The sequence below is a fragment of the Xenopus laevis genome, chromosome 5L (assembly GCF_017654675.1).
Source record: "Xenopus laevis strain J_2021 chromosome 5L, Xenopus_laevis_v10.1, whole genome shotgun sequence".
Taxonomy (NCBI): Eukaryota; Metazoa; Chordata; class Amphibia; order Anura; family Pipidae; genus Xenopus; species Xenopus laevis.
The window spans coordinates 21865742-21892521 of NC_054379.1; the positions used below are offsets into that span (position 1 = coordinate 21865742).

The 26780-nt window shown below is 42.7% G+C and overlaps 1 protein-coding gene across 4 annotated transcripts; it reads left to right on the forward strand.

The window, feature by feature from the left end:
• Positions 1–26144, forward strand: mocs1.L (molybdenum cofactor synthesis 1 L homeolog). 4 transcript variants are annotated; one of them, XM_041562200.1, is made up of 11 exons: positions 5–263; positions 9161–9293; positions 9399–9566; positions 10970–11134; positions 11740–11801; positions 15272–15383; positions 15532–15644; positions 15798–15908; positions 18148–18268; positions 18861–18924; positions 22518–22701. In XM_041562200.1, the coding sequence occupies exons 1-10, from the start codon at positions 135–137 to the stop codon at positions 18914–18916; spliced, it is 1170 nt and encodes a 389-aa protein (XP_041418134.1). In that variant the 5' UTR covers positions 5–134; the 3' UTR covers positions 18917–18924; positions 22518–22701. The 4 variants fall into 4 exon arrangements, with proteins under 4 accessions (XP_041418133.1, XP_041418134.1, NP_001355035.1 ...); NM_001368106.1 differs by having other exon boundaries at positions 101–263; positions 18861–18908; positions 22518–26142; XM_041562199.1 differs by lacking the exon at positions 18861–18924 and having other exon boundaries at positions 1–263; positions 22518–26144.
• The last annotated feature ends 636 nt before the right edge of the window (positions 26145–26780 follow it).

The following is a 26780-nucleotide window of genomic DNA, read 5'->3' on the forward strand; positions in this document are numbered from 1 at the left end:
ACTAACCCCAGCATTCCCTCATCCCGGAAGCGCGCGGGACGGCTGATTGGCCAGGCGGTACCACGTGACAAGGCCGGGCAGCTAAGTGCTTGTGTGTGGGGCAGAGAGGGCGGCTGGTTTCATGCAGTTTGGCCATGGCGCTGCCCAGAGGGAGGTTGTGTGCGCTGCTGCGGGGGAGACTGGGCCGAACCGGGCCCCGGGGAACCAACACAAGGTCCTGCGCCTCCGGGGTCCCAGCTCTGGAACTCACTGCTCCCGCTCAGGTTTGTTGGTGCACCTGCACACTGACACACTGTCTTACACTCACACACTGACTCACTGACTGACACTCACACACTCACACACTCACTCACTGAATGTCTGACACTCACACTGTCTTGCACTGGCAGACTCACACACTCACTGTCTCATTCACTGTCTGACACTCACCCTCCTCCCACACTGACACACTCACTCAGTGACACTCACACTGACACTCTCACTAACAAGCACACTTACTGCCTGACACACTGGGACTGACACACTCACTCCCTGGCACATTACCTGACAGACACTGACACTCACCCCTGACTTTGCTGCATATTGTGTAATTAAAATGAGTAGGAGATGCCATACTGTTTGAGTACTAGGAGAGCAGAAGAGGAGCAGGTCAGATTGCTGATTTTGCAGTTTTTCTTCTAATCGCATAATTATCCCCTTGATCTGGCCTGGACTGGCAATCGGTGGATTCTGGCAAATGCCAGAGGGGCTGCTGTGAGATGCCATCAAGACATACTCTTTATTTGACTGTCTGGGCCTCTGTAATTAAAATGGCAGAATTGTATAATGTAGATCAGTCTGGATTTATCTTTCAGTTTCAGTGTACCTACTCTCTGAAAGCCAAATTATCAAGAAAAATTTAAATTGTATTGTCATTGTTGCCCCCCCACTAATTGTTCTCATTTTAATTATTTATTTACGTTGGGGGGGGAGGGATACTGTCTTACTTCATTTTCCCTTGTTACAAGCTGGAGGTATGGCAGCTCCCTAATTCTATCAATAAATGGCATAAAAGTCCTTAGTGACACCTCCCTGTCTGCTCAAGCCACACCCACATGTGATACTGAACATTGCATGCTGGGACTCGAGCACAATGGCTGAACCAAACAGCTTGCAGCAGCATAAAGTGAAAGTTTCCCAAACAATGAACTTACTGTACGACGCAGAAAGCTTTACCTGCAACTGGTGCTTTATTTTTGTACGAATGTTGTACTATTTTATTTCCATAGTGCTTGGCCCTATCCTACAAAGGGCCAGTCCCTGACATTTGCCAAATCTCCAGGGCTGCACCAGGCTTGCCAGACATACCATACACTCCTTTGGAAAAATGACTCCGATTCAAATGTTAAAGGGATACTGTCATGGGAAAACATGTTTTTTCCAAAACGCATTAGTTAATAGTGCTGCTCCAGCAGAATTCTACACTGAAATCCATTTCTCAAAAGAGCAAACAGATTTTTTTTATATTTAATTTTGAAATCTGACATGGGGCTAGACATATTGTCAGTTTCCCAGCTGCCCCAGTCATGTGACTTGTGCCCGCACTTTAGGATGGAACTACTTTCTGGCAGGCTGTTATTTCTCCTACTCAATGTAACTGAATCAGTCTCAGTGGGACTTGGCGTTTACTATTGAGTGCTGTTCTTATACCTACCAGGGAGCTGTTATCTTGTGTTAGGGAGCTGCTATCTGGTTACCTTCCCATTGTTCTGTTGTTGGGCTGGGGGGGGGAAGGGGTGATATCACTCCAACTTGTACAGCAGTAAAGAGTGACTGAAGTTTATCAGAGCACAAGTCACATGACTGGGGGCAGCTGGGAAACTGACAATATGTCTAGCCCCATCTTAGATTTCAAATTTGAATATAACAAAATCTGTTTGCTCTTTTGGCAAATGGATTTCAGCGCAGAATTCTGCTGGAGCAGCACTATTAACTGATGCATTTTGAAAAAAAACATGTTTTCCCATGACAGTATCCCTTTAACAAGTATATCCAGCAGCCAGTAGCAAAGTGATGTTTTGGGCTATTCCAGCCCGACTTTATTGGCTTTTATCGCGACTTTATTGACTTTATTACATTGATTTTCTGATTCAAATGTTGGTCCTGCATCACATTCGGGGCTGATTGGGAGAGGGCAGCATCTTTACCCTGACAGATAATCTGTATCTCCCATGGAAAATGGGTTTAAAGTCCGTTTGTAATTGCAGTTGAAAGCCGTGTCAGTGTGTCTGACCCTGTAGCAGGAGTCTGTTCTCCTCCAGGTCTATTAATCAGCTGGTTTCTGCTATGTTGTCTGAGGAGTCAGAACCAGCAGTGAAGAGAATATAATACACAAAAGCCATGAATATCTTGTAAATTATATGCTTATAAACGGTGAGTACTAATGTCATCAGTTATAAACGGTGAGTTCTGATGTCATTTCTGTCACATGACTCACTGAAATTTGTGTATTATAATAAATAAAGTACCCCCAGTTGCAAAATTTGAGGATATTAGAAGTTACCTCGGAGTTACAAAGGAGTTCCTTCAGCCTCATGTTTTTATATGGTCATGAAACTCCTCGGTAACTTATAATATCCTTATAATTTACAAGAGGGGGTATTCACTATATAAACAGCTAGACAGACTCTGCGTTCAATAACAGTTGCATTTGCTCATAACTCTAAACCCATTGGAATTGTTTAATAAATAGATAGCGGGAAGCTAGTTACAATATTTTCTTTAATGTTGCAAAAGAACTGGTTTTGGGTGGAGTTCCACTTAAATGTTGCAATTTTACCAAAGTTTCATTAATTCTGGGAAGAAAAATAGTTTGGCGTCGTTCCCCCAGGCCCATAGAATCTTCACAAGGAGATTTCTCAACAAGCTCGTCGCACAAACAGGCCCAAGTTGAACTTGTTTTCTCCTCCCAGAGCATGCGGGGAGTTGGCTGCTCTGCATTCTCCTCTTGCAGCAAACAAGCTCAGCTGATAAAACCTTGACGATCCTGTTAATCAGTGATGTTCTGAGGCTGTGGCCCAGCGTGGGTTAATAACAAACTGCTTGCGTTCTAGGGATCTGCAACTATTCAGGGGTCAGTTATACGGGTGAGCACTTACTGTTGGGAAATAATATTGGGGTTGTGCCTTTCATTGGTGCATCGGCCGGCACAGGCAAAATCCTCACCTTAGAGGGGATTGTTCACCTTTAAGTTAACTTTTAGGGCTCTTACTGACGAGCGGTTGTAGCTGCGCTCCCCTGCGTTCCGTTTTTCGGGGATCGCAGGAATAGACGCATTACGTTTTTTCCAATGGGGCTGTACTCACACAGGCGCGTGTAGGCGACGAACGCAAGAAAAATGCAGCATGTTGCGTCTCAACCTGCGTTCGGCGCCTACACGCGCCTGTGTGAGTACAGTCCCATTGGAAAAAACGTAATGCGTCTATTCCTGCGATCCCCTGCGGCTGAACGCAGAAAAACGGAACGCAGGGGAGCGCAGCTACAACCGATTGTCAGTAAGAGCCCTTAGTATGTTCTAGAATGGCCAATTCTAAGCAACTTTTGAATTGCTCATAATTTTGTCTTTTATATAGTTTTTGATTATTTGCCGCCTTCTTCTGACTCTTTCCAGCTTCCAAATGGGAGTCACTGACCCCATCTAAAAAACAAATGCTCTGTAAGACTACAAATGTATTGTTATTGCTACTTTTTACTACTCATCTTTCTATTCAGGCCTCTCCTATTCTTATTCCAGTCTCTTATTCAAATCAATGCATGGTTGCTAGGGGAATTTGGAAATTGCGAACTGGAGAGCTGCTGTATAAAAAGCTAAATAACTCAAAAACCACAAATAATAAAAAAAAAAAATGAAAACCCAATTGCAAATTGTCTCAGAATATCACTCTCTACACATCATACTAAAAGTTAATTTAAAGGGGAACAACCCTATTTAAAGGACCAGTAACATAAAAAAAAGTTTAAAAAAAATTCTTTCTACTTAACGGAAAAAAAAAACACCAAGACACTTTTAATTTTAAATTTGCCAAGTCTTTATTAAGAAATAATTTACCGATTCTCCGCTTGAGTTCCTCTTCAGAAATGGCGACAGGGCGGTGATCCATCGTGCGGAGAAATCGAGCGGCACACTATGTGCTGCAATAGGCACTGAGACATACGGTATACACCGTGTATATTTTATCTGCAGTGTAAATGTGGGCCCTAGAGCCCTATTTCAGCTTAAAGGGGTTGTTCACCTTTGTGTTAACTTTTAATATAACATAGAGAGTGATGTTCTAAGAAAATTTGGAATTGGTTTTCATTTTTTATTATTTGTGGTTTTTGAGCTTTTTATTCAGCAGCTCTCCAGTTTGCAATGTCAGCAATCTGGTTGCTAGGATCCGAATTACCCTAGCAACCATGCCTTGGTTTGCACAAGAGACTGGAATATGAATAGGAGAGGCCTAAATAGAAAGGTGAATAATAAAAAATAGACAATAACAATAAATGTGTAACCTTACAGAGCATTTGTGTTTAGATGGTGTCAGTGACCCCCCCCCCCATTTCAAAGCTGAAGAAGAAGGCAAATAATTTAAAAACCATATAAATAATGAAGACCAATTAAGAAGTTGCTTAGAATTAGTATAACATACCAGAAGTTAGCTTAAAAGTAAACCACCCCTTTAAATGCCCCCCCCAGCTACACAGCCCCTTATTTATATAACCGTCATTCAAACTACCCAAGCTAAAAAGCGCATGCCCACCCTGTTTGATTTATAGTGTTACTGTGCCTTTAATGCCCTGTTTAGTCTATCAGGCCCCAGAATCACAGGATTTCACAGGTTTTAGGCTAATTCGCCATGGCATGAGGGTTTCTTTGATCTGGTGTCCTGCTCAGCCTTGTGCTTTGAAGAGCAGATCATTAGATGAATTTGCTGCTGATCAGCTGACGGGCACCAACCTCACACACAGTCACATTACTGGTAAATCTACATTCATGTAATATCTGCTGTATACAGCACAATTCTGCCCAGGGACAGGGAGACCTTTGGATTTGTTAGTGAGTGTTATCTGCTAGTTACATATTATACTCACTTTACTAATATTACTCACTCGCCTTTTTTATTTTTTTCTGGAGACGAGAGATAACAGTTCACTGACCTGATGCCTCTCTCACAAAGGGCAACAGGTTTGTACTATATTCTCTGCTAGTGAAACATAAACTTTAAGGATCCACCAAGGAATTGTACCCTGTCCCTCTGTGTTTTACAGAACCCTTCAGTGACTTCTAATTGCCTTATTTACAGTAGGCGGTACATTATCCCTTATAATACATGAGTGATACTCAGAGTTCCCTGTATAACTCAGCCTTCAGCCTTGTGCCTTTATATGGTCACAGAACAACCCCTCAGTGACTTCTAATATCCTTATAATTTACAGTAGGGGGTACATTATCCCTTGTAATATATGAGAAATAGCCAGAGTTCCCTGTATAACTCAGCCTGCAGCCTTGTGCCTTTATATGGTCACAGAACCCCTCAGTGACTTCTAATATCCTTATCATTTACAGTAGGGGGTACATTATCCCTTATAATACATGAGTGATACTCAGAGTTCCCTGTATAACTCAGCCTGCAGCCTTGTGCCTTTATATGGTCACAGAACCCCTCAGTGACTTCTAATATCCTTATCATTTACAGTAGGGGGTACATTATCCCTTATAATACATGAGTGATACTCGGAGTTCCCTGTATAACTCAGCCTGCAGCCTTGGGCCTTTATATGGTCACAGGACTCCTCAGTGATATTTGGGGTTATTTCTTTCTGTGGGTGTTGCGAAATATTTTACTATAAGCATTAATGACCAGAGGTGAGTGTTATTAACCAGGCTCTGCTCAAAAGCTAATGTAGCTTGGCCGACTGGTCACATGATATTATAGAGAGTGAAATTGATCGGGTTCAGATTTAGTTCTGTGTCTAATCCTTGTTCCTGTTCTGCTCGCTATAAACCCTCTTCTCTGATGCAGAATCTCCATTTACAATGGGGTTATGTAATAAAAGGCACTAAATCTGTCCAGGGGCATATAACCCATAGCAACCAATCGGCAGGTATCATTTACTAGTCACCTGTTTAAATGCAAGAATCTTATTGGTTGTCATGGGTTACTGCCCTTGGGCAAACTTAGTGCCTTATATTACATATGGGGGGTTTGATATTTTAAAAGGTGAAAATCCAGTTGTGTTAATAGGCGCGTCTCTAATCCATATGGGAATGGATGTTATTGTGCCTCCGCCCAACCATAGGATTGTAATTGAAGGAGGGGAATGCAAGTATTCCTTATCTAAATGACGACTAATTATTGCTTTACCGCCCTGCAGCCTGAACTTCAGCCGTCTCACTGAAATAGTGATTTGTAAAGATTTCAAACAATTTGATGGGTTACCAAACGTAGCATTGGTTGCCACGCAGTGATTGTGAGACTCACAGTGGGTAAAGAAATTCTGCCACAACTTTGTTGGTATTGGAATTGTGGGTAAATCTCTGGATTTCTGTACTGAACCATCTCAATGGTGCTAAAGTGCATCTCCACACGAGTGTGGATCATAATTTCAACTCAGAAGAGGAGTGATGAAACAATGGAGCTTAGGGAATAGGTGCAGGACAGTAGTGATAACACAATAGAACTTATAAACATGCTTTAGTGCACAGTTTGCATTAAAGTGATATTAGCACCTATAGACTGGAAGCAGGTTTGTGTTCCTGACCCAGGGCTGGGCAGAAGAATAAGCTACACATTCCCAGCTGCCCTGATATACAGGAGCAAAGAAAAAAAGGCGGCTGCAGTCAGGAATCACTGAGCTAAGTAACTAGACTGTGGATTGGTTATGTCTGTACAACCCTCCTCTCTCATTGCACACTCGCTGGATAGATCTGGGGTTTAACCTTCCAGCGATTAGAAGGACAATTTGCTGCCAAATGTAATTTCTTGCCATTTCTTCCCGTGTCCCTAAATCGACACTCACCTCGTCATTGTCTTCTGATAGATGAGACAAACCATAGAGAGATGTGAGTGGATTAGACAGGGATTTGCATTTAGACAACTGCTTGTTGGGAGAGAGACTGATTACATGTTGCGCCGTGTCTGTTATTCTAAAATCTCTTGTGTTACCGGCAATTTTCATTTCATTTGCTCCATTCCAAATGTCCCTGCGCAGAGAGGGAAGTTCATCTGTAACAAACTCAAATACAAACTCATTTCTTTGGAGACGGAATATAAAGAAAATGCATCCGATGGACAAAGTGAATTCTACATATTTTTTTTTTAGTTGTTGGGGTCAGTGACCTAAAAACCTCAATAGATTTTTTTGCATATGTGTCTGTTGGCTGTAAATTTTATCTTCATTCCGACAGATTCCTTATTACTTGGGCCATTGAGCCCTCCGTTCCATTTTTTGACTTTGCTGGAGGCCTTGTTGAGGGTTGTTTCTTGCCCAAAATAAGGAAACCCTTGCCCTTGTTTTACATCCCCTTCTTTCCTACTGTCTCTGTCTAGTCCCACTGACCCCATGTCTTCTTCTTGCCCGACTGTTTCCTTTTCCTACTGTCACCATGTAGCTTTTTGTTCCCATCTTGTTTTGTTCTCCCATTTTTTCCCATTGTTGCCACTACCTTGGTCCCTCGGTTTTATCTGTGTACTTCTATCTTTATCTTGCATTAAAGGGGTGGTTCAGGCAGCTGTTATCTTGTGTTAGGGAGCTGTTATCTGGTTACCTTCCCATTGTTACACAGTAAAGGATATCAAAGGTCTTGGTGGTTCGCTCCCTCTGCCGGTTTCCAAAGATGTCTGTTCTCCCTCAGACTTGTACAAGAATCCAATTCAGAGCTACGAAGGGAAACCAGCGCTCATCCAGCACGAGGTGTAGACAGACAAAGGGGCTACCTTCCCATTGTTCTTTTGTTTGGCTGCAGGGGGGGAAAAGAGAGGGGGTGATATCACTCCAACTTGCAGTACAGCAGTAAAGAGTGATTGAAGTTTATCAGAGCACAAGTCACATGACTTGGGGCAGCTGGGAAATTGACAATATGTCTAGCCCCGTGTCAGATTTCAAAATTGAATATAAAAAAATCTGTTTGCTCTTTTGAGAAATGGATTTCAGTGCAGAATTCTGCTAGAGCAGCACTATTAACTGATACATTTTGGAAAAAAATTTTTTTCCCATGACAGTATCCCTTTAAGCTAACTTTTAGTATGTTATAGAATGGACAGATTCTAAGGAAATTTTCAATTGGTCTTCATTATTTATAAAGGGTTAATGTTGCGGAAAAACATGTTTTTTTACCCCAAAACACACCAGTTAATAGTGCTGCTCCAGCAGAATTCTGCACTGAAATCCTGTTTTTTAATTTTGCTACACTGCAAGTTGGAGTGATATCACCCCCCAGCAGCCCAGCAACAGTACAATGGTAAGGTAACCAGATAGCAGCTATTATAATAGATTTGCCACAAAAGAGCATCTATAACACTATATTTATAATTTAGAATGCTTTACCATACCTGAGTAAACAACTCTAGAACTCTGTTTGTTTAAGATATCAGCACCATATTAGCTTGGTGTGACATCACTTCCTGCCTGAGTCTCTCCCTGCTCACTCATAGCTCTGGGCTCAGATTACAGCAGGGAGGGGAGGAGGGAAAAGGGAGAGAGGAGCAAACAGAGCATGCTCAAGCCCTAGCCCTGGAGGTTTAAGCTGAAAACAGGAAGTCTGATACAGAAGCCCATGTGTACACAATAGAAGGAAAGAAATGCTGTGACTCAGAGCAGCATTACTTTGAGCTCACTTAATTTTAGCCTTTCCTTCTCCTTCAATAAGCAATGCCATGCTTCAGTCTGAGTGGAAATTGTATCCCGGCCAGTGTTAAAGTAATGGGATTCAGCATAGCCGATCAGTCTGACGCGGGGCATGCCTTTCCTATGGAACCATTGCTGGAGCACCGCCCTGAGATTTCACTATTCTTTATCTATGTAACTCCCAGTAGAGCTGCTGTAGGTGAAAGAATCTACACCTGCTTGTTACTGCTATAACTAATATACTGTATGTACTCAATACACTCAGCTTCTCATGTGTTCTCTTGTGCCATTGCAGGGCGTGTCTGTAACCGAAAGGAAGAGGTTCATGAAGGAGCATCCTGTGCCTTTCTCTGCTTTCCTTACTGATAGCTTTGGTCGGCAGCACAACTACCTTCGAATCTCTGTTACAGAGAAATGTAACCTCAGATGTAAGTACAGAGACTTGTGCTGGGTACAGTGCTCCTGTGAGCAGGAAGAGGTTTGGAAATTCTAGTTCCATCATGGCGGTGATATCTCCTTTTCCCCCTGTTTAGGTCAGTACTGTATGCCGGAAGAAGGAGTCAAGCTGACGCCCAAATCTGAGCTGCTCACCACTCAGGAGATTGTTACATTGGCTAAACTGTTTGTCCGTGAGGGGGTGGATAAAATCCGTCTGACTGGGGGGGAGCCACTGATTCGGCCGGATGTAGTGGATATTGTAGGTGAGTGACTCATGGAGCTAGCACTTGTATAAGGCTGTAGTTGTAGTGGGGTCCAGGGAAAACCAAGCGACCAGTGTTTTACTTGAGGATCTGCAAGACTGTCTTAATAAAATCGAAACTACTGGATTGCTCTGGTCTGAACATGCCGGCACACTTAAGGGAATTTCTGGGCTGAAATTGGAACCTACACATTTAAAAGTGTGATACAGAGATACACCTGCACATACACACTATTCCTAGCAGTGGGGATGCCAAATAGACACCCAGTTTCCATCCTGCACAACTTCCTTATTCAACAAAGCCAGTGGTTCATGTAGGTTGTCTCTCAGCCAATCCAGTGGTGCCGGTAGGTTGTCTCTCAACCAATCCAGTGATTCCTGTAGGTTGTCTCTCAGCCAATCCAGTGGTCTCTATAGGTTGTCTCTCAGCCAATCCAGTGGTTCCTGTATGGTGTATCTAAACCAATCCAGTGGTTCCTGTAGGTTGTCTCTCAGCCAATGCAGTGGTTCCTGTAAGGTTTCACTCAGCCAATCCAGTGGTTCCTATAGGTTGTCTCTCAGCCAATCCAGTGGTTCCGGTAATGTTTCACTCAGCCAATCCAGTAGATCCTGTAGGTTGTTTCTCAGACAATTCAAGAATGACTGCAGGTTGCCACCTGATTCCATTCTTTTCTATAGGTTCTAACTCCACCAACCCAGCTATTCTCTGTTTGTTCCCCTTTAAAAAATGTAGTGATTCCTATACCTATTCCTCACAGTACAAGTTGATCTAGGCACTAGTCCCTCACCAATCAACCTGTATGTTGTAAGAACTGTAGCCCAGAGGTTCCATAAGTCTCAATGAATCGTCCAAAGGCACCAAAAGGTGTTATCAGCTCTAGACCCTATCCCTATAATGTATGTACCAACTGAAACACTGTATCAGGCCGTTTCTTATTGATTGCATTGGGGATCATCACAAGAAGCCAGAGCTCCCTGTCAGTATTACTAGATGATGGTGCATTGATTGTTTTGTTAAAAAAATTAAATGCAAATATAGTTGTCTTTAGCAGTGTGACCACTAGATGGCAGAGTTACACAGTTCATATACCTACTTCATTTACTGTAATGGATAAAGTATACAACAAAATAACATTTCCAATGACTGTATTTTTACCCATGATGCACCATGCTTCCCAATTACTCCTGCTGATGTCCAGTGCTAATCTCCTCCGGGACTATGTGCAAATATTTGCATTAAATAGCGTGTGTTTGAATTTTGCTTCTACGTGAGGAGAGTCACATGTTATTCCCTTGCTCTAAGATCGTTCAATGGATGTTGCTCTCCCTGCACCCTCAGTATCTGCACTTTATCCAGTGGCAATGAAGGTGCATTTAACCTGATGTTGTTCTCTCTCTTTACAGCGCAGCTCCGGAAACTGGAAGGTCTCAAGACGATTGCACTGACGACAAATGGGATCAACTTGACACGACAGCTTCCAAAACTGAAAGACGCCGGACTGGACGTTTTAAATATCAGCCTGGATACCCTCGTACCGCCCAAATTTGAATTTATTGTGCGCAGGAAAGGTGTGTGACAGCCCCTTCATGTATCTATTTAGAACCACTCCTTAGAGCCTAGAATCTAGGTGCCAATTTAAGCACCAAACTGATGACTCCAGCAAATGCTTTGTGGCCAGAATGAGTTAGCAGTCTATAGTCTGAATCCAGAACCTTTGCTCATTGTAGAAATATGTTTTGTTTTAATAACCTGTATTTAAATTGTGCATTAACTATGTGCTGTTGTGCATTAATGGCTGTCAGTACCTGTGCACAGCTTAATTGCTTTCTAACTTTAAAGCCTCTATAGCAGTGATCCCCAACCAATGGCTTGTAAGCAACATTTTGCTCACCAACCCCTTGGATGTTGCTCTCAGTGGCCTCAAAGCTGGTGATTTTTTTTTTTGAATCCTGGTTTGGAGGCAAGTTTTAGTTGCATAAAAACCAGATGTACTGCCAAACAGAACCTCCTGTAAGGCTGCCTGTCCTCATCGGGGCTACCGACTGACCAATAACAGCACTTATTTTGCACCACCCAGGAAAATTTTTCATGCTTGTGTTGCTCTCGACTCCTTTTACATGTGAATGTGGCTCATGGGTAGAAACAACTAACAAATTCTGTTTCCCTCTTGCAGGTTTTCACAAAGTGATGGAAGGAATCAATAAAGCCATAGACCTGGGATACAATCCTGTTAAGGTAGGGCCACTGTGCTTTAATCCCACAATTCCCTGCACAACAGGGGCTCATGCCTTCTTGACTTAAATTGATATAGAGGCAAAAACCCTCCTTTGTCTGTTGTATCCATTCATATCCAATGCTGGGGTTTCCTGTGTTGCACCAGAATAGATTCTGTAAATGTCTGTTCTTAAAGGAGAAAGAAAGGCATTGAACACTTGGGGGTGCCAAATGTTAGGCACCCCAAAGTGATACTTACCTGAAACCCCGGGCCGGTGCTCCTATCAGCAGAAAACTGCACAGGCCCGGGGTTATACCAGTGAGCACCATGCGCAGTTTAACGAAAAGCCGAAGTTTAACTAAAAAGTCGGTTATTTCATTCTACTGCTCATGTGTTTCTCCGTGGTGCAGTTTTCTGCTGATAGGAGCACCGGCCTGGGGTTTTAGGTAAGTCAATACAATCAGTTGGGGTGCCTAACATTTGGCACCTCCAAGTGTACAACACCTTCCCTTCTCCTTTAACCAGGAGATGGTGGCATGTACAGAGCTGCCATACAGCTTCTGAGCCTTCCAAGCCAATAAAGGGCGAAGAAAGTTATTTTAGGCCTCATCAAAGATGTGTGTTGTTGGTTAACATACTTATCCCGGGCTGGGTAAATATAATAACAATAGACTTCACTGAAAGGCAAATTATATTGGCTCAGGCTGGAGGCAGATGGAACAAACAATAAAACAATAAAAATCTAAAGTCTAAATGAAAATACACCCCAAGTTATCCCCTTTTCTGTCTTTATATCTGCCCCCTTCTGAACAAAGAATTAGGGGATACTGAGGGCTCATATTTATCTGAGCTTATACCTTTGCATCAATGAAATTGCACTATGTGATAAATAAGCCAAGTACATTCCTCCCAAACCCACACATGCGCCGCGGCAGATGTTTCCAGTCATTTGTGGGTTTTGTTTGGAGAGGCTGTGGAATCCTCTGATTTCTTCTATTTACCAGAAAAACAATTCACCGTCCATTGTTACAGGCTGAGGTTCCACTTATTCTGTCTCTAATTAAATGAGGCAGTGCACGTCTGTAAGTGTATGGGGAACTTGTCTGTCTTCCATTCATATAAGTAGCAGGGTGACATTTGGGTTCCTCTCTATCAGCTGGAAAACACACAAACTTACAGAGGGCAGTCCTCATTTGCCATGGGCTTAAAGGGGACCTGTCACCCTAAGCAATAATTTCAAATTCTTTTCTATCATGTTAGTTGAGCAAAATAAACTTTACTTACACTGTATTTATTATTTAAATTTTGTTTCCTTCTGTTTTGGAATTATACAATCACAGCAAGCAGGCAGCTGCCATTTTGTGGACACGGTTATTTTTTTTTTTTTAAAAGTTTTTATTTTTCCAATTTTACAACAAAAAAAAATATACAATGTTAGAAAAGGGAAGAAAGAAAAAATAGAAAAAATAGAAAGAAGGGAAAGAAAGAAAAAAGAGAGAGTAGTCTCAAGGGCCAACCTGTACCCTACAGGATGCGTTCAATACTCGTTTAACACATGTAACATCCCACTGGACTATTTACTTTTCCTGGGCCATCACCCAAGTCCCCCATACCGAATCAAACTTTCGGGGACACCCTCTAGCAATATATGTAAGTTTTTGCTTAGGAAGGGAGTCATTTATCAGCTGTTTCCAGAAGCTAAGAGTAGGTGCAGTTATTGACTTCCATTGCAGTAAAATCGCTTTTTTAGCATAGTACAGAAGCTGTAAGTAACAGAGTTTCATGTGGGAGCCTAATGTATGATCCGTGACAATGCCAAGGAGGCAAGTAAGAGGAGAACGGATATTGGGCAGATCAAGTTCTATAGCCATATACTGTAGGACCTCAGTCCAAAACCTTTGCACTTCAGTGCATTCCCAAAACACATGCATATAAGTACCAACAGAGGTTTCACATTTTGGGCAGACATCAGAGACCGTAGGATACAGTTTGGCTAATCTATATGGGGTGTAATACACTCTATTGAGAAATTTAAGTTGTATAAATCTATCACGCATTGAGATCGTTATCCCAGGTACTTGTTGAAGTGCATCGCTCCACATTTCATCGTCTAGTTCAGGAATATCTCTACACCATTTCTGTTTAACTTTATCCATCGGGTTGGGGCATGCCTGCAGCAAAATCGTATAGCACCATGAGAGTGGCTTTCGCAGGTCTGCCCTAAGAAGATATTTTTCTAGAGTAGATTCTTTCAGTTGTATTGGACGTGCAGGGAATTGCACCAAAAAAGCATGTTTAAGCTGAAGATAGCGAAAAATCATGTTAGACGGGAGATTAAACTCTTGCCTTAAAATCGGAAACCCTTTAAGATTCCCATTGTCTACTACATCCTTCAGAACCTTAACACCATGTATCGCCCAACAGCTGACCTCAGGGATAAGTTGAAATTGGGGCAGATTATTATTACCCCATAATGGAGTCCATACCGACCACACAGAGGGGGTTCGCAGCACCATGGAGAGGGCCTTTTGAAAGGCACGTATTACTGTTACCATAGGGATTATAGTGGTTTGGGACCGAGACGGGCCTCTATACAAGGACCGGGCTAGAGCTTCGAAGGAGCCGACTGTTGCAGCCTCCAGCACCACCGCCTGATTATCTAGTTTGGGATTTATCCACCAATGAGCAAATACCAACTGGCTAGCCAGAAAGTAGAGTCTGAGGTCAGGCAAAGCTAGTCCCCCCCCATTGCTGGAGCACAAAGAGTTTTTAAGGCAATACGTGGATGTCCCCCTGCCCATAAAAGATTCCTTAGTAGACTGTCTATTCGTTTGAACCAACACATCTGCGGGGTTACCGGAGAATTCTGAAATGCATAGAGAAACTTTGGTAGATAGACCATTTTAAACAAGTTCACCCTACCAGGGAGCGAGAGCGGAAGGGCCTGCCACGTGTGGACACGGTTATTAAGGGAAATCACCCCAAAATCTTGTGTATGAACCAGAATGAGGGACCTAATGTCCATGTGCAGAGCCCTACACAATTATAGAGCCTGACAAAAGAAGGGGGGAATGTGAGGAGAGCAGTGACATGTAGGAAGTGCTGAATGGAAAGTGAAAGTAATTGACTACCCCTCCTCTATGCCACGGGCATAGAGGCGGGGCAGGTAATATTTGATTGACAGTTTAGATATTTAAACACCTTTATAACAGGTATGGATGTGTTAATGAAAAAAAAATTTTGGGGTTCCATATTTAATTTGGAAAGGACTTTCATTATGCAGTTTTTTATGTGTTGGTGACAGGTCCACTTTAAATGTTGCACCAATAAAGGAGAGGGGCTTGAAGCTAAACGTCTCAAAATCTCTCATCCCCTTTCTGCCCTGTGATTTTGTTCTAGATAATAAAGGAGCATGTATATAACTACTTTATAATGGGAGTAATTATATTTTATTTTGGAGAATATTCATGGTTTTGCTGTTCTTTTCTAGGTCAACTGTGTGGTTATGAGAGGCCTAAATGAGGACGAACTCTTAGATTTTGTGGAACTCACAGAGAAGCAGCCTTTGGAGGTCCGATTTATAGAGTATATGCCATTCGATGGTAAGTGACCTACCACAGCTTTGACTTCCTTAGTGCCAGGAGCTGTAAGTAACACTCATGTATTATAAGGGCTAATGTACCCCCTGCTGGAAATTATAAGGCTATTAGAAGTGCAAGTCATTTTATTACTTCCTTCGGTTATTACTAGGCAATAAGTGGAACTTCAAGAAAATGGTGAGTTATCAAGAGATGTTGGACACCATCCGCCAAAGGTGGCCTGAACTGGAAACCCTTCCAGCAGAAGCATCTAGCACATCTAAGGTATGTGTCATCTAGAACACTCCTCCCATCAGCCTTCACTCTCCACTTTCCACAAAGTGGCTTTAAGAGTCCGATTCCTCTCTCCACTGTTCCCTTAAATAATATATGGCTTATTAATGATTGGAAGATTAAGTGCATGTTTTTTTATACCAGAATTACAAGGTGCCACATTTTGAAGGCCAGATTGGGTTCATTACATCGATGTCTGAGCACTTCTGCGGCTCGTGCAACAGGCTGCGACTCACAGCCGATGGGAACCTAAAGGTATGTGGTATGGTCTTCCAACTAAGTGAACAAAGGCACTACAGCACAGCTTTGTGCCCCCTTTGTGAAATCGGCTATTGAGTCCCAATATGCTTTGCGGTTATGATAGAGATTAAAGGGATAATTAACTCACAAGGAACATGAATTTCAAAAAATGAAGAAAGAGTCTCTTCTTTGGAAGATGAATCTCTTCATTCAAGTTTTAATACTAATATAAGAATTATACATAAACCAGGAAGAGATCCAAGGCTTACTAACTCATTCCAATAACTGTAATGAACCAGGACTTCAGAATCCTTACAAACATTATATTAATAGATTTGCTACTGCTGCTATTATTCCAAATTTGGTTTCACAGGACCAAAGAGGGTTCATAAAATGGAAGGTCAGGCATTAAAAGCATACAAACTTTTTTTTAAAAAGTTATATACCGTATATACTCTAGTATAAGCCGATGTACCTAATTTTACCTCCAAAAACTGGGAAAGCTTATTGACTCGAGTATAAGCCTAGGGTGAGAAATGCAGCAGCTTCTGTTAAGTTTCAATCAAAAAATTGAGGGTTCTTGCTCCTATTGGAGGTGCTGGCGTCTCGTTCTTGGACACCGGCGACTTTTCTTGGGCACCGGCGACTATTCTTGGGCGCCCGCGACTATTCTTAGACGCCGGGCGACCGTTTTTGCGTTTGACCCGAGTATAAGCCAAGGTAGAGTTTTACAGCATATTTTGGGGGCTGAAAAACTTGGCTTATACTCGAGTATATACGGTACTGCCTTTACAGGTATCGATACAGAAAAGGCATTTAATTAGGTTTGATGGCATCATTTATAAAATACGCTACAAGCATTTGGTTTCTCAGGCCCATTTATGGAGTTAATTATTTCCTTATATTCCTTATAATTCCGAAATATAAGATACTAACAGTAGCTTATATTTGATCCCAACTAAGATATAATTAATCCTCATTGTAGGCAAAAATTTCTGTGAGGTTCAGTTAGAGGCACATTTATCAAAGGTCGAATTTCGAAGTCATGTGAGTTTTTAAAATCGAAATTCGACCAGTTGAAATTTATTTAAAAAATCGAATTTTTTAAACTCGGATGAATGGAATCGACCCAAAACTCCCCTTTCGTCACTGCAGAATTGAGGTCCATCACACAACACCAGACATAATAATATGGTCATGCCATAATTTCAAATTCGAATGTTCAATTCGACCCTTGATAAATCTGCCACTTAATGTTTAAATTATTATTTAGTAGATTTGATCCATATTATAGAAAGATTATCCAGAGAACCCTAGGTCCCGACCATTCTGAATAACATTTGTTACTAGCAGTATCATAAAGGTAAATTTCAAACAAGGGGATAAAAGTAAATCCTCCAACTTTAAAACTTACTATAGAGGAACTGTTTTATTTGTACTCTCGTGAAGAAGTGAAATTCAGATAATCATAAACTGTGCATAAAGAATTCTGGGAAAACCTCATACTGATCAGTATAATCAGAACATAAGCTGGGGGGTTATCAGAACTCACTGCACAACCAAGATGGAGTCCGCAGACCCAAGGAATCTGCTTTGAAATCATTCTGCTACCCAGACTTGGCTTTTATATTGGTCAGTGCAGAATTGAGGCCCAACACACACACCAGACCGACACACAGAAGACATAATAATATGGTCATGCCATATGTTTCTGGAGCATCGGAAACATTTAAGAGGGTGTTTAACAAACATTACATTCCTGTGGTTCTCCAACCGAGCAGCACATTGAGACAGAAACCGGTCCAACCAAACAACCCAACAGCAAAGCAATGTTCTTTCTGCCTAACTGATATTGTTAGTGTTTGGTTTCTCTATGTAGGGGTAACTTTAGGTTTTCTGCACCTCTAAACACATAGTGCCAGATATTTTGATTGATGAGTGTGCCCTCCATTTATCTTTATATTTGATCTTTTAAACAATGGCACCTCGATGGGTTGTAGGTTACAATGGTTCATTGGAGCCATTGGGGTTGATTATTATGAAGGTATTACCCTTTCCTGGGGGAATTAGTGGAACTGAAGAACCCTTTCGGATGAGTGGTGAAACGTTATCAAGATGACTTGGCAAGTCCAGTTCTTTTAGACTTATCCCTACTAGTTTATGTATGTCACTTACATGGTTCTGACCTTGTTTGCCCGTTGCATATTGGAATGAAAGGAGCTTATTTCTGCTTTGTTCTTCTCCTTAACACTAGGTGTGCCTGTTTGGAAATTCGGAAGTGTCCCTGAGGGACTGTCTACGCTCAGAAGTCAGCGAGGAAGAGCTGATACAGATCATAGGTGCTGCTGTGGGGAGGAAGAAGAAGCAGCATGCAGGTAAGTGAAGGCTATTTTGCATTAAGCTGGTCACATGGGCACATTCAGCTCTTCCTCCTGATTGGCTGGTGGTTGTACCTGTGGCCAGACTGGCTTTTACTTTCACCAATATGGATATTTAGCAATCGGGCAAAAAAGCTGAATTTCTGAGGGTGCCACAGTTGGGAGAACAGATTTTCTACTTTTAGTGGCAATACTTCTAGCACCAGCATGGCGCCCCTTATCCAGAATATATCTGGACTACAAGAACCCACACCAGTGCAATAAAGTGTAACAGACTCACTTTCTGTCTGTGACTGCACTGGCTGCTGATTTTCTTCTCACTGAGAGATTCACTCCCTTTGTCCCCCGAGACTCCAGCAAGGAGCGCGACCACTTAATACAGCCTGGACAGTGATGTCACAGACCCCTCAGACTCATGGACTCATACGTGAGCATACAAAGACTGGTGTATCTCATTTACAACACTAATTAGTTCAGGGAAGGAGTTATCTTTTTCATACCAGTAAGGAAGGGGCATCGCTTAGCAACTGATACTGTCCTTTGTGTAGTATGGGGGTACTAATACCTTTCTTTGTGTTCCAATCCTCAGGTATGTTTAATATCTCCCAGATGAAGAATCGCCCCATGATCCTGATTGGTGGGTGACAAAATCAGTACGTATAGGGGCATTGCTTATTTGGGTTTGTCAACAAAAAAGATTTTCTGGTCTGTGCAACCTTTCTGCTCTCAATAATAGGTTTGAAAGGGATCAGGTTAACTTTTTTTCCTCCGTGTGTAAATAAAATGTATGGATCCTCATTTTATAACATACTAGAAATAAAAGGGGGATGAACGTCTAAAATAGAATAAGGCTAGAAATGCTGTATTTTGTATACTAAACATAAACATGAACTTACTGCTCCACAAGCCTAATCAAACAAATGATTTATGCTTTCAAAGTTGGCCACAGGGGGTCACCATCTTGTAACTTTGTTAAACATCTTTGCAAGACCAAGACTGTGCACATGCTCAGTGTGGTTTGGGCTGATTAGGGATTGTCATAAATGACCAAAACAGCACAAGTCAAATAATATCTGCCAGAAGCCGATACAGCAAGACTAATAAATAATCAGAATATACAGACTTCACTGAGCAGTATTGTTTAATAAAAATGTTCTCCAACTCTGCAGAACCAGTGGCTGCAGCAAAATAATCCTTCCAAATAGAATCCCAGTTTATCTGTTTAAATCTGACTCCATGATCTTTGTCCCTGCAGCTGGAGTTGGAAACAGTAATGGGAATATAAGGGCAGACACACGCTGCTATTTCGAGACTGTAGAACAGTCGCGACTGTGTAGAGATTTGTATTGTATTTTATTTTTGCCTATAGGGCAGAGACACACGCTGCTATATCGGGAGATTAGTCGCCCAGTGACTAATCGCTTCTTCGGACGACTAATCTCCCTGAACTGCCTTCCCGCCGGCGGGATGGCACTCGGATCTCTTCCGCTTTCCGAAGTCACTCGAAGTTTCCTCGTGAGGCAACTTCGGAAAACGAAGCACTCAGAGTACCATCCCGCCAGCGATTTGCATTCTAGGCGGCGGGAAGGCAGTTCAGGGAGATTAGTCGCCCGAATCAAAAACTATTTGTTGCTGGGCGACTAATCTCCCGACATAGTTACATGTATCTTTGCCCTAAAGGCAAAAATAAAATCCAATACAAAGCTCTACATAGTCGCCGACTGCTCTACAGGGAAACAAACAAAGCTGCTTCAGTTCTGAATGGCTGGGAAGTAAGACAGGGGCTCCCCCTGCTGTTCATAAGTATGATTGTTTCCCTGCAGAGCAGTTAGGGACCGTCTGACAATTCCTGTCCACAGCAGAAAATGAAGGGAGAATGTCACTGCATACAGTCAGGTTTCTTATAAAAACTGTACATGTTTTTTAATTAAAATATATTGGATATAGGTTTCTTTTTCATTAAATAAAGTAAAAATGGTATTTTATGTGTTTGCTTTTACATGCCCTTTAAAAGTGAATCACCCCTTTAAATACGTTTATTGGAGTATTGGTCTTTGCCAGCGAATGGCGCTGGTCAATTTGAGCTTTACCTGCTGTTCTTACGTTCTCTCCTAATTATTTCAAGAGACGCAGGATGGGCCGGTTATCTGGTCCAGTATCTCTCCTCTGTTGGCAAGTCTCGTGGTCTTTGATTTAGTTGCCGCTGGTGATGTTTCTAATCTGTGTAATTGGATTAGGACATGCAGAACTCGTGCCTCAGCAGAGGAAATTCTCCAGCTATAGAAACGAGATAAACGGATTAAAAGATTATCATTGGTGTGCGACCTATGCGCTAAGACCGAGGGGAACGTTCTCTTATTGGAAATGAAGCCCAGATCTTGGGCTAAATGAGGACACAGTGATTTAGGGAAGGTACTGATTTGATTCCCCGTTTGAGCTGTTGCATGGGGATGTAGGGCAGTCAGAGTTTAGTATTATGCTCATATTTACTGACTACCCACTAAATGGTACAGCACAATGGCCCATATATTACCCAGCATGTCTTGGACTCTGATCCTGGCTAGTAAACAGGATAACTAGGGGCTTGTGTTTGGGTGCATAGGGCTGCTGTAAATGGTACGTTCCAAAGGTGCAAAACACCCCCTTCTGATATTCTTCTTGTGTCCCACCAGCTATGTCTACATATAGTTTGCCTGCACTGATTTAGTTATAGTGTATACATTGAAATAGTACTTTGGGTAAGTGGGTGGGGCCCTTATTCTTTTATATTTCTAGTTGGGAAATGACTTCACTGATGGAATAATTTCATAGGACGCTGATGAGCTAATTGAACCGGCAATAAGAAATTTATATTCAGTCTACTTGTGTTTTACCTTCACTGATTCAGGTTTATGGTTGTTAAAGGCATGTGCTGTACCTGCTTGGATACCAATGTGCAAAGTTTCTTTTAAATGAGATATAAACTATGAATCTGGTTAGAAATGCTGTATTTTATATACTGTACTTACTGTACCAGCCCAGAGGTTCATCAGTCCTATAACAGTAATGATCCAGCTCCCCATCTTGGATCTTGTTAGGCATCTTTTGTGTGTCCGTGACACTGCACATGCTCAGTGGGTTCTGGAGAGAAGCTAAACTTAGGGGTCGGGGAAATCATCAAGCAGAAAATGAGGTTCATCTGTCATAGAAGCTGATGCTACAGGGCTGTTTATGAATCAATTCTGATGCACTGGTTTCTATACTGCCATGTAATTTGAATCTGAATTCATTACTAATCAGCCTTATACTGTGAGCACTGGCAAAACTATAGAGGAAGCAGACCCTGTGGTTGTGTGGGGGGGCCCGGGGAAATGGGGACCCTGAGGGCTCTTGTGTGCTGGGCCCTCCAAAAAATATCTGGTGGGAGGCCCGCTGTGCTATTGTTACGTCCCTGACTGTGAGTGTTATACTGTATATTGTGAGTGGGTCCCTAAGCTCAGGTAAGTGGCAGCAGCACAGAGCATGTACTGGGAATCCGCAGAAAAAGAGACGGGGAGCTACTGGGGCATCTTCTGGGGCACAGATCTTCCCTGCTAACGGGCTGTGTGGGCTTAGTCTGGTACAAAAGCCAAAAACATGCTACTTATTAGGCTTTAGTTCTCCTTTAAATAGCAATATAGCCATTTGAGGACGTGGCTGGATCTGCGAAATATTTGACTGTACTTGAGTTGGATACATAATTTGTGCCCCTGCATCACTATCCTTTATTTCCTCCCCCTCTCTTTTTTTCTTTCTTCTTTCTCCTTTTCTTCTTGTTATTGTATTTTCTTTTGTTGGATAATTGAAAAAAAAAAATAGCAATATTTTCCCATAACTTCAGATTCTGCACTGCAGTTATTGGCGCTCACTGATCTGATTATGTACCGGAGAGGCTGACACTCGGGTTGTATTGCTCAGTGGGGTCGTACATTGTATACAGTTTCTAAATACCAGAATGAGCGCCTCACTGTATCACCGCCTCGTTGTCATAACTTTCTCACCGGGGTTGGCAGTTTCACGCTGAAGGAATGCAGAATTGTGTAAATAACGGCTGGAGCTGATAAAAAATGTTTAATGTGGGGGGAATAACGGGTGATTGGACGTCGGCGAGATAAATGCGTGTATTTGAGTTCCTTTGTTAATACCCTTCCATCACATTGAAAGCCAATCGCTTTGTTCCTCCGTAACGCTAATCACATGCTGATATTTGGTTTATTTTGTCTTTCAGTTGGTGGATCAAGACCTTTGGAGCTATTTCGGGACACCCCGACAAATGTTCAGCATTTAAGAGGACAAATTAAAAAAGAGAGCGCAGACACTGCAAATTGGACAGCAGTGTCGAGTATCCAAACGCCACCCTCATGTAGACGTAGGGGCAGTAATCAGGTGCCACTTTCATTATTGAGCATCAAACGGACAAATTGTAAGGTGCTTCCGCAGCGACATTATTGCAGCCAGCGGGGGGACGTCACCCCACAATCGATGTGCCTTAATACAGATGTGTCTTCCGATAAACTGTACCATGTGAGTTTTGCCTGCGACCAAACAGAAATGCACAGAGACTCCCCTTCATTGACCCACGTTGATACCCAAGGGAAGGTGATGATGGTAGATGTGGGAGATAAGTCTGACACAACTCGTACGGCAGTTGCTTCAGCAGTGGTCCGGCTGGGTCCAAAAGTCTTCCACTTGGTAAAGGCCAATCAGTTAAAGAAAGGGGACGTGCTGACAGTAGCACAGATCGCCGGCATTCAGGGGGCCAAGCTGACCGGCCAGCTGATACCGCTGTGCCACAACATCCCCTTAAATCAAGTCGTCATCTCATTAAAACTGGACGAGTCTCGATTTGCCGTGGTGATTGAGGCCAAGTGCCGCACCAGCGGTAAAACCGGAGTGGAGATGGAAGCCCTGATGGCTGCCAGTGTGTCGGCTCTGACGGTGTACGACATGTGCAAGGCGGTTACTCACGACATTGTGATTGAGGAGGTGAAGCTTGTGAGCAAGACGGGAGGCCGGAGGGGGGATTTCCAGAGGGCAGAAGACGAGGTCGGCCATTGCTGTTAATGTAGCGCCTGGATCCCTACTCTCAGGGGCAACTGTATTACCACTTGCCGATGAAGGGTTTAGGGTCATGATATATACAGTATTTTGTAGCAATTAGTCTAAAGCAAATGGCCTTGCTAAGTTGTCTTGAAAACCCCTCGAAACTCAGAACTGCAAGTGCAGTTGCTTTACACTTATCGCTACTAGAGACCGTGTTGTTGGACCCAGTGATCAACCACTTGTTCAATGCAGAGGCCTGCTTTATGTAGCCCTGTATACAACAGCCCTATACAGCCTATAGCATAGACTCAGGGAATCTGAAGGGAAGTATCTCGTATGTCTCTGATGTAAAAATTCTTTCATTCTAAAAACATCCGCCCGACTCGCCACTCTGTTGGCACAAGACTATCACCAGCATGCCAGCCTGTGCATCTACCCCAGCCCTTTTATCTTTCTCCTGCTTGCGATGTAGCTGCCCAGCAGGTGTATCCTACAGGTTTCTCCTCCACCTGATGGGGGCGCTGTGCTATGTGGCTGAACTTTTTTCCTAAATCTCAATGAGACTCAACACTAATGTTACTTGCCTTTCCAATTTCTTAATACCCTACAAAAGAATGCTTTTATTTCTGTATGGAATCCAGGGAATAATGTGCCATAGGGAAGTTTCTATTGACTACCCTAAGTTTCCATGCAATATTTTATTTGGGTCATTTACTATGGCTCTGGCCAGACCTTCTAGAGCACACACTTTAGTTCTTATTCAAAGAGCAGAGAGCCGCATCGCCAGACACAATCCAACCTTGTCCTTACTGCTTGATAGACTGTAAGTATTGGGACTTTTGTCCAATTTGCTCCCTAACTGATACATCTGAATCATGAGCAAGTTATGGGATGAGACTGAAGATGCCTACTACCCATGGGTTGGGTGGGTCCAGATTGAAACATGGGCAGCACATATAATTTCATTTGTGCACTGCGGCCTAGCTCCAGGCAGCTAGCATCGTCCTTGGTGGAGTAATTCTTAAACTTGCCCACTTCTTACATCATCTCAGATGTCAGCTAAGGATGCAGGCTCAGGTCTTTATGTCCAATGTTCCCTCTAATCTGTGCGCACGCACACATTTTGAGGCCATCGCACTAGTGAAATATAGGTAGGCCCAATACCCACGGGTCGGGCAGGTTCAGCCGACCCTGCACCTCCATTTGCGGGTGAGGTCTTCTTCCTGCTCTCCCTGCCCGCCACCCAGAACGGCCGGCTTCCGACTTCCTGCTTGTTTTTTTAAAGACACGTGCCTCCTGCCCCACCCCTTTTGTGACGTCATCTGCACGGGCCTGACTATGGAAGCAGGAAGTCGGGCGGGTTAGGTGTGGGTCGGACATCACTACAGCACACACAACAATTTGTGTTAAAGGGGAACTATCGTGAAAATGAAAATTTGAATATAAGCTTCATCATACTGAAATAAACTTTCTAAATATAATCAATTAAATATTCTGCATTGTCAAGTTTATATTCACTATTCCTCTCTCAGCATCTGTTAGATCCAATATATCTTTCCTAGCAGGTGAATTGGAGCTCACTCAAATAACTGATTCCTGTACAAACAAAATCTAACAAAATAACTCCCTTTTGCACAAATCCTGCATGTAGAGAGACAGGATTTCTGGTGATTTTAATAGAATGAGCTCTAATACATCTTCTAGGAAAAAAGGAGCCCCCCCTATATGATATATTGGATCTAACTTCAATGATTATCTGACACCCAACTCCTGCCTGAAGACAATGAAGAGAAACCGATGCGGAGATACAGATAGTGAGATATATGTATTTCAGAAACGGTACAGATTTTTTTAATAGATTATATTTAGAATTTTTCTTATTTCAGTATGAGGTAGCTTATATTCATTTTCACGATAGTTCAGAATAAATTTTGCCTTTATTTTGACCTACGCACACAGCTTTTAAAAATGCCCACACAACTTTTTTGCGCACAAAAACAACGTTCCCTCTCATTCCTTCTTGGCTATGTCCCTTCCTAACTTTGGGTTTAGGTTGAGAAGGGGCGGGTTGAAAATGCATGATACGTCTGTGCCCCATGTCACCCATGAATCCAGCACTGATGATCGCAGGCAACTCTGTATTCATTGGGCTCACGCTGGACCTGCAGCAATTCTACAATGTGTAGATTGCAAAGAACATTGCACCCATGTTTTGCATGTTAAGCCGTGCCCAGCACATAATAATGACTCCTTATATCTTAAAGAAACAAGTGAGGCCTCATTTACACCGCTGCTGTATATGTGAGTCCCATTAAACCAGTTATTTTGAGGTGTACCATAGCTATGGAGTGCCGGTGCAGGTGAGAATTTACATTAGCACCACTCGAATCCCTGTCTCAGGCTGATTGGTAGGACTTCCGAGTGGCTCCAAGTCCTCGTATGATAATAGTTGGACGTTTTAACTGCCCTCGAATATGAAGCAGAGATGCGTGAGAGGCCAGTATGTATCTATAAGTTACAGGGTTAAGAGCAATGTGTAGATCCCCCTGCGTCTCTCTCTCACTGCTCTGTCAGAGACCCGCCGAGCTGTCACTCACAGAGAGAGGAATCTCTAAATATTTAGTTAAATGGGACGTATAAAATCAACAGTGTTCCATGGTTTCCCGCTGCGCTTGACCTCCATGGCTTTAACCCTGTCTGCATTGCGGGGGCTGCAACACCATCCGCATGAGTTTGTATGTTCTATTTATAGGAATAAGAATGAGAAGTTAATATATATTTTTAGTTAAATAAAATTAACATTTCCAACCAATTCGCTGTCCCTCTGCTGATGTTTGATTCCAATGTTTTACCATTGGGCCAGAATGGCCCAATATTCTCCCTATGTAAGAGCATTTTCTTTGGCAAGTTCTCATACATATTTAAGTTCCTGGTAAGCTGTATTCTCATTGGTGTTATATCAGGATATGCAGTGGTCAAAACTTCAATGGACCCACTTTTCCCCCAGCCACGTGGCCTAAATTCCCTTCCAGCACCATCACTCTCATCCCTCACCCTAATTACCCTCCTGTGCAATCCAGTGTGGTGTTCTTTTGAGTAAGGTCCTCATCAGAAACCCAGTTAGAACTCTGGCTTTGTGCATTCTAAATGTTGTATCAGACAATGCCTTATATAGTAACCCAATTGCCTAAGGGCTGCTCTGATCCACCCAAGACATCTGTTCAGCACCCACTCCTCATCTAGACGCCATTACCTCCTTGCCTTTGTCCTACTCAACCCACTCCTGTCTTCTCACAATGCCAACTTTAATCTGAGTGTTTCCAAAAAACCGTATGTCCCCTTCTCTGTAGAGGGAGATGAGCCTCCTGTTTCTGCCTCATTAACCCATTCTCCCTGGGTGTAAGGAACATCCCCTCCCCACTAGTTGCTCCCTAGGCACATGCTTCTC

Bases quoted from the DNA above. Each gene is read 5' to 3' on its own strand.
- mocs1.L (NM_001368106.1), top strand. From the start codon at position 135: ATGGCGCTGCCCAGAGGGAGGTTGTGTGCGCTGCTGCGGGGGAGACTG. The intron at 9,567-10,969 runs GTGAGTGACTCA...CTCTCTTTACAG, and splicing joins GGATGTAGTGGATATTGTAG to CGCAGCTCCGGAAACTGGAA. The intron at 15,384-15,531 runs GTAAGTGACCTA...GGTTATTACTAG, and splicing joins AGAGTATATGCCATTCGATG to GCAATAAGTGGAACTTCAAG.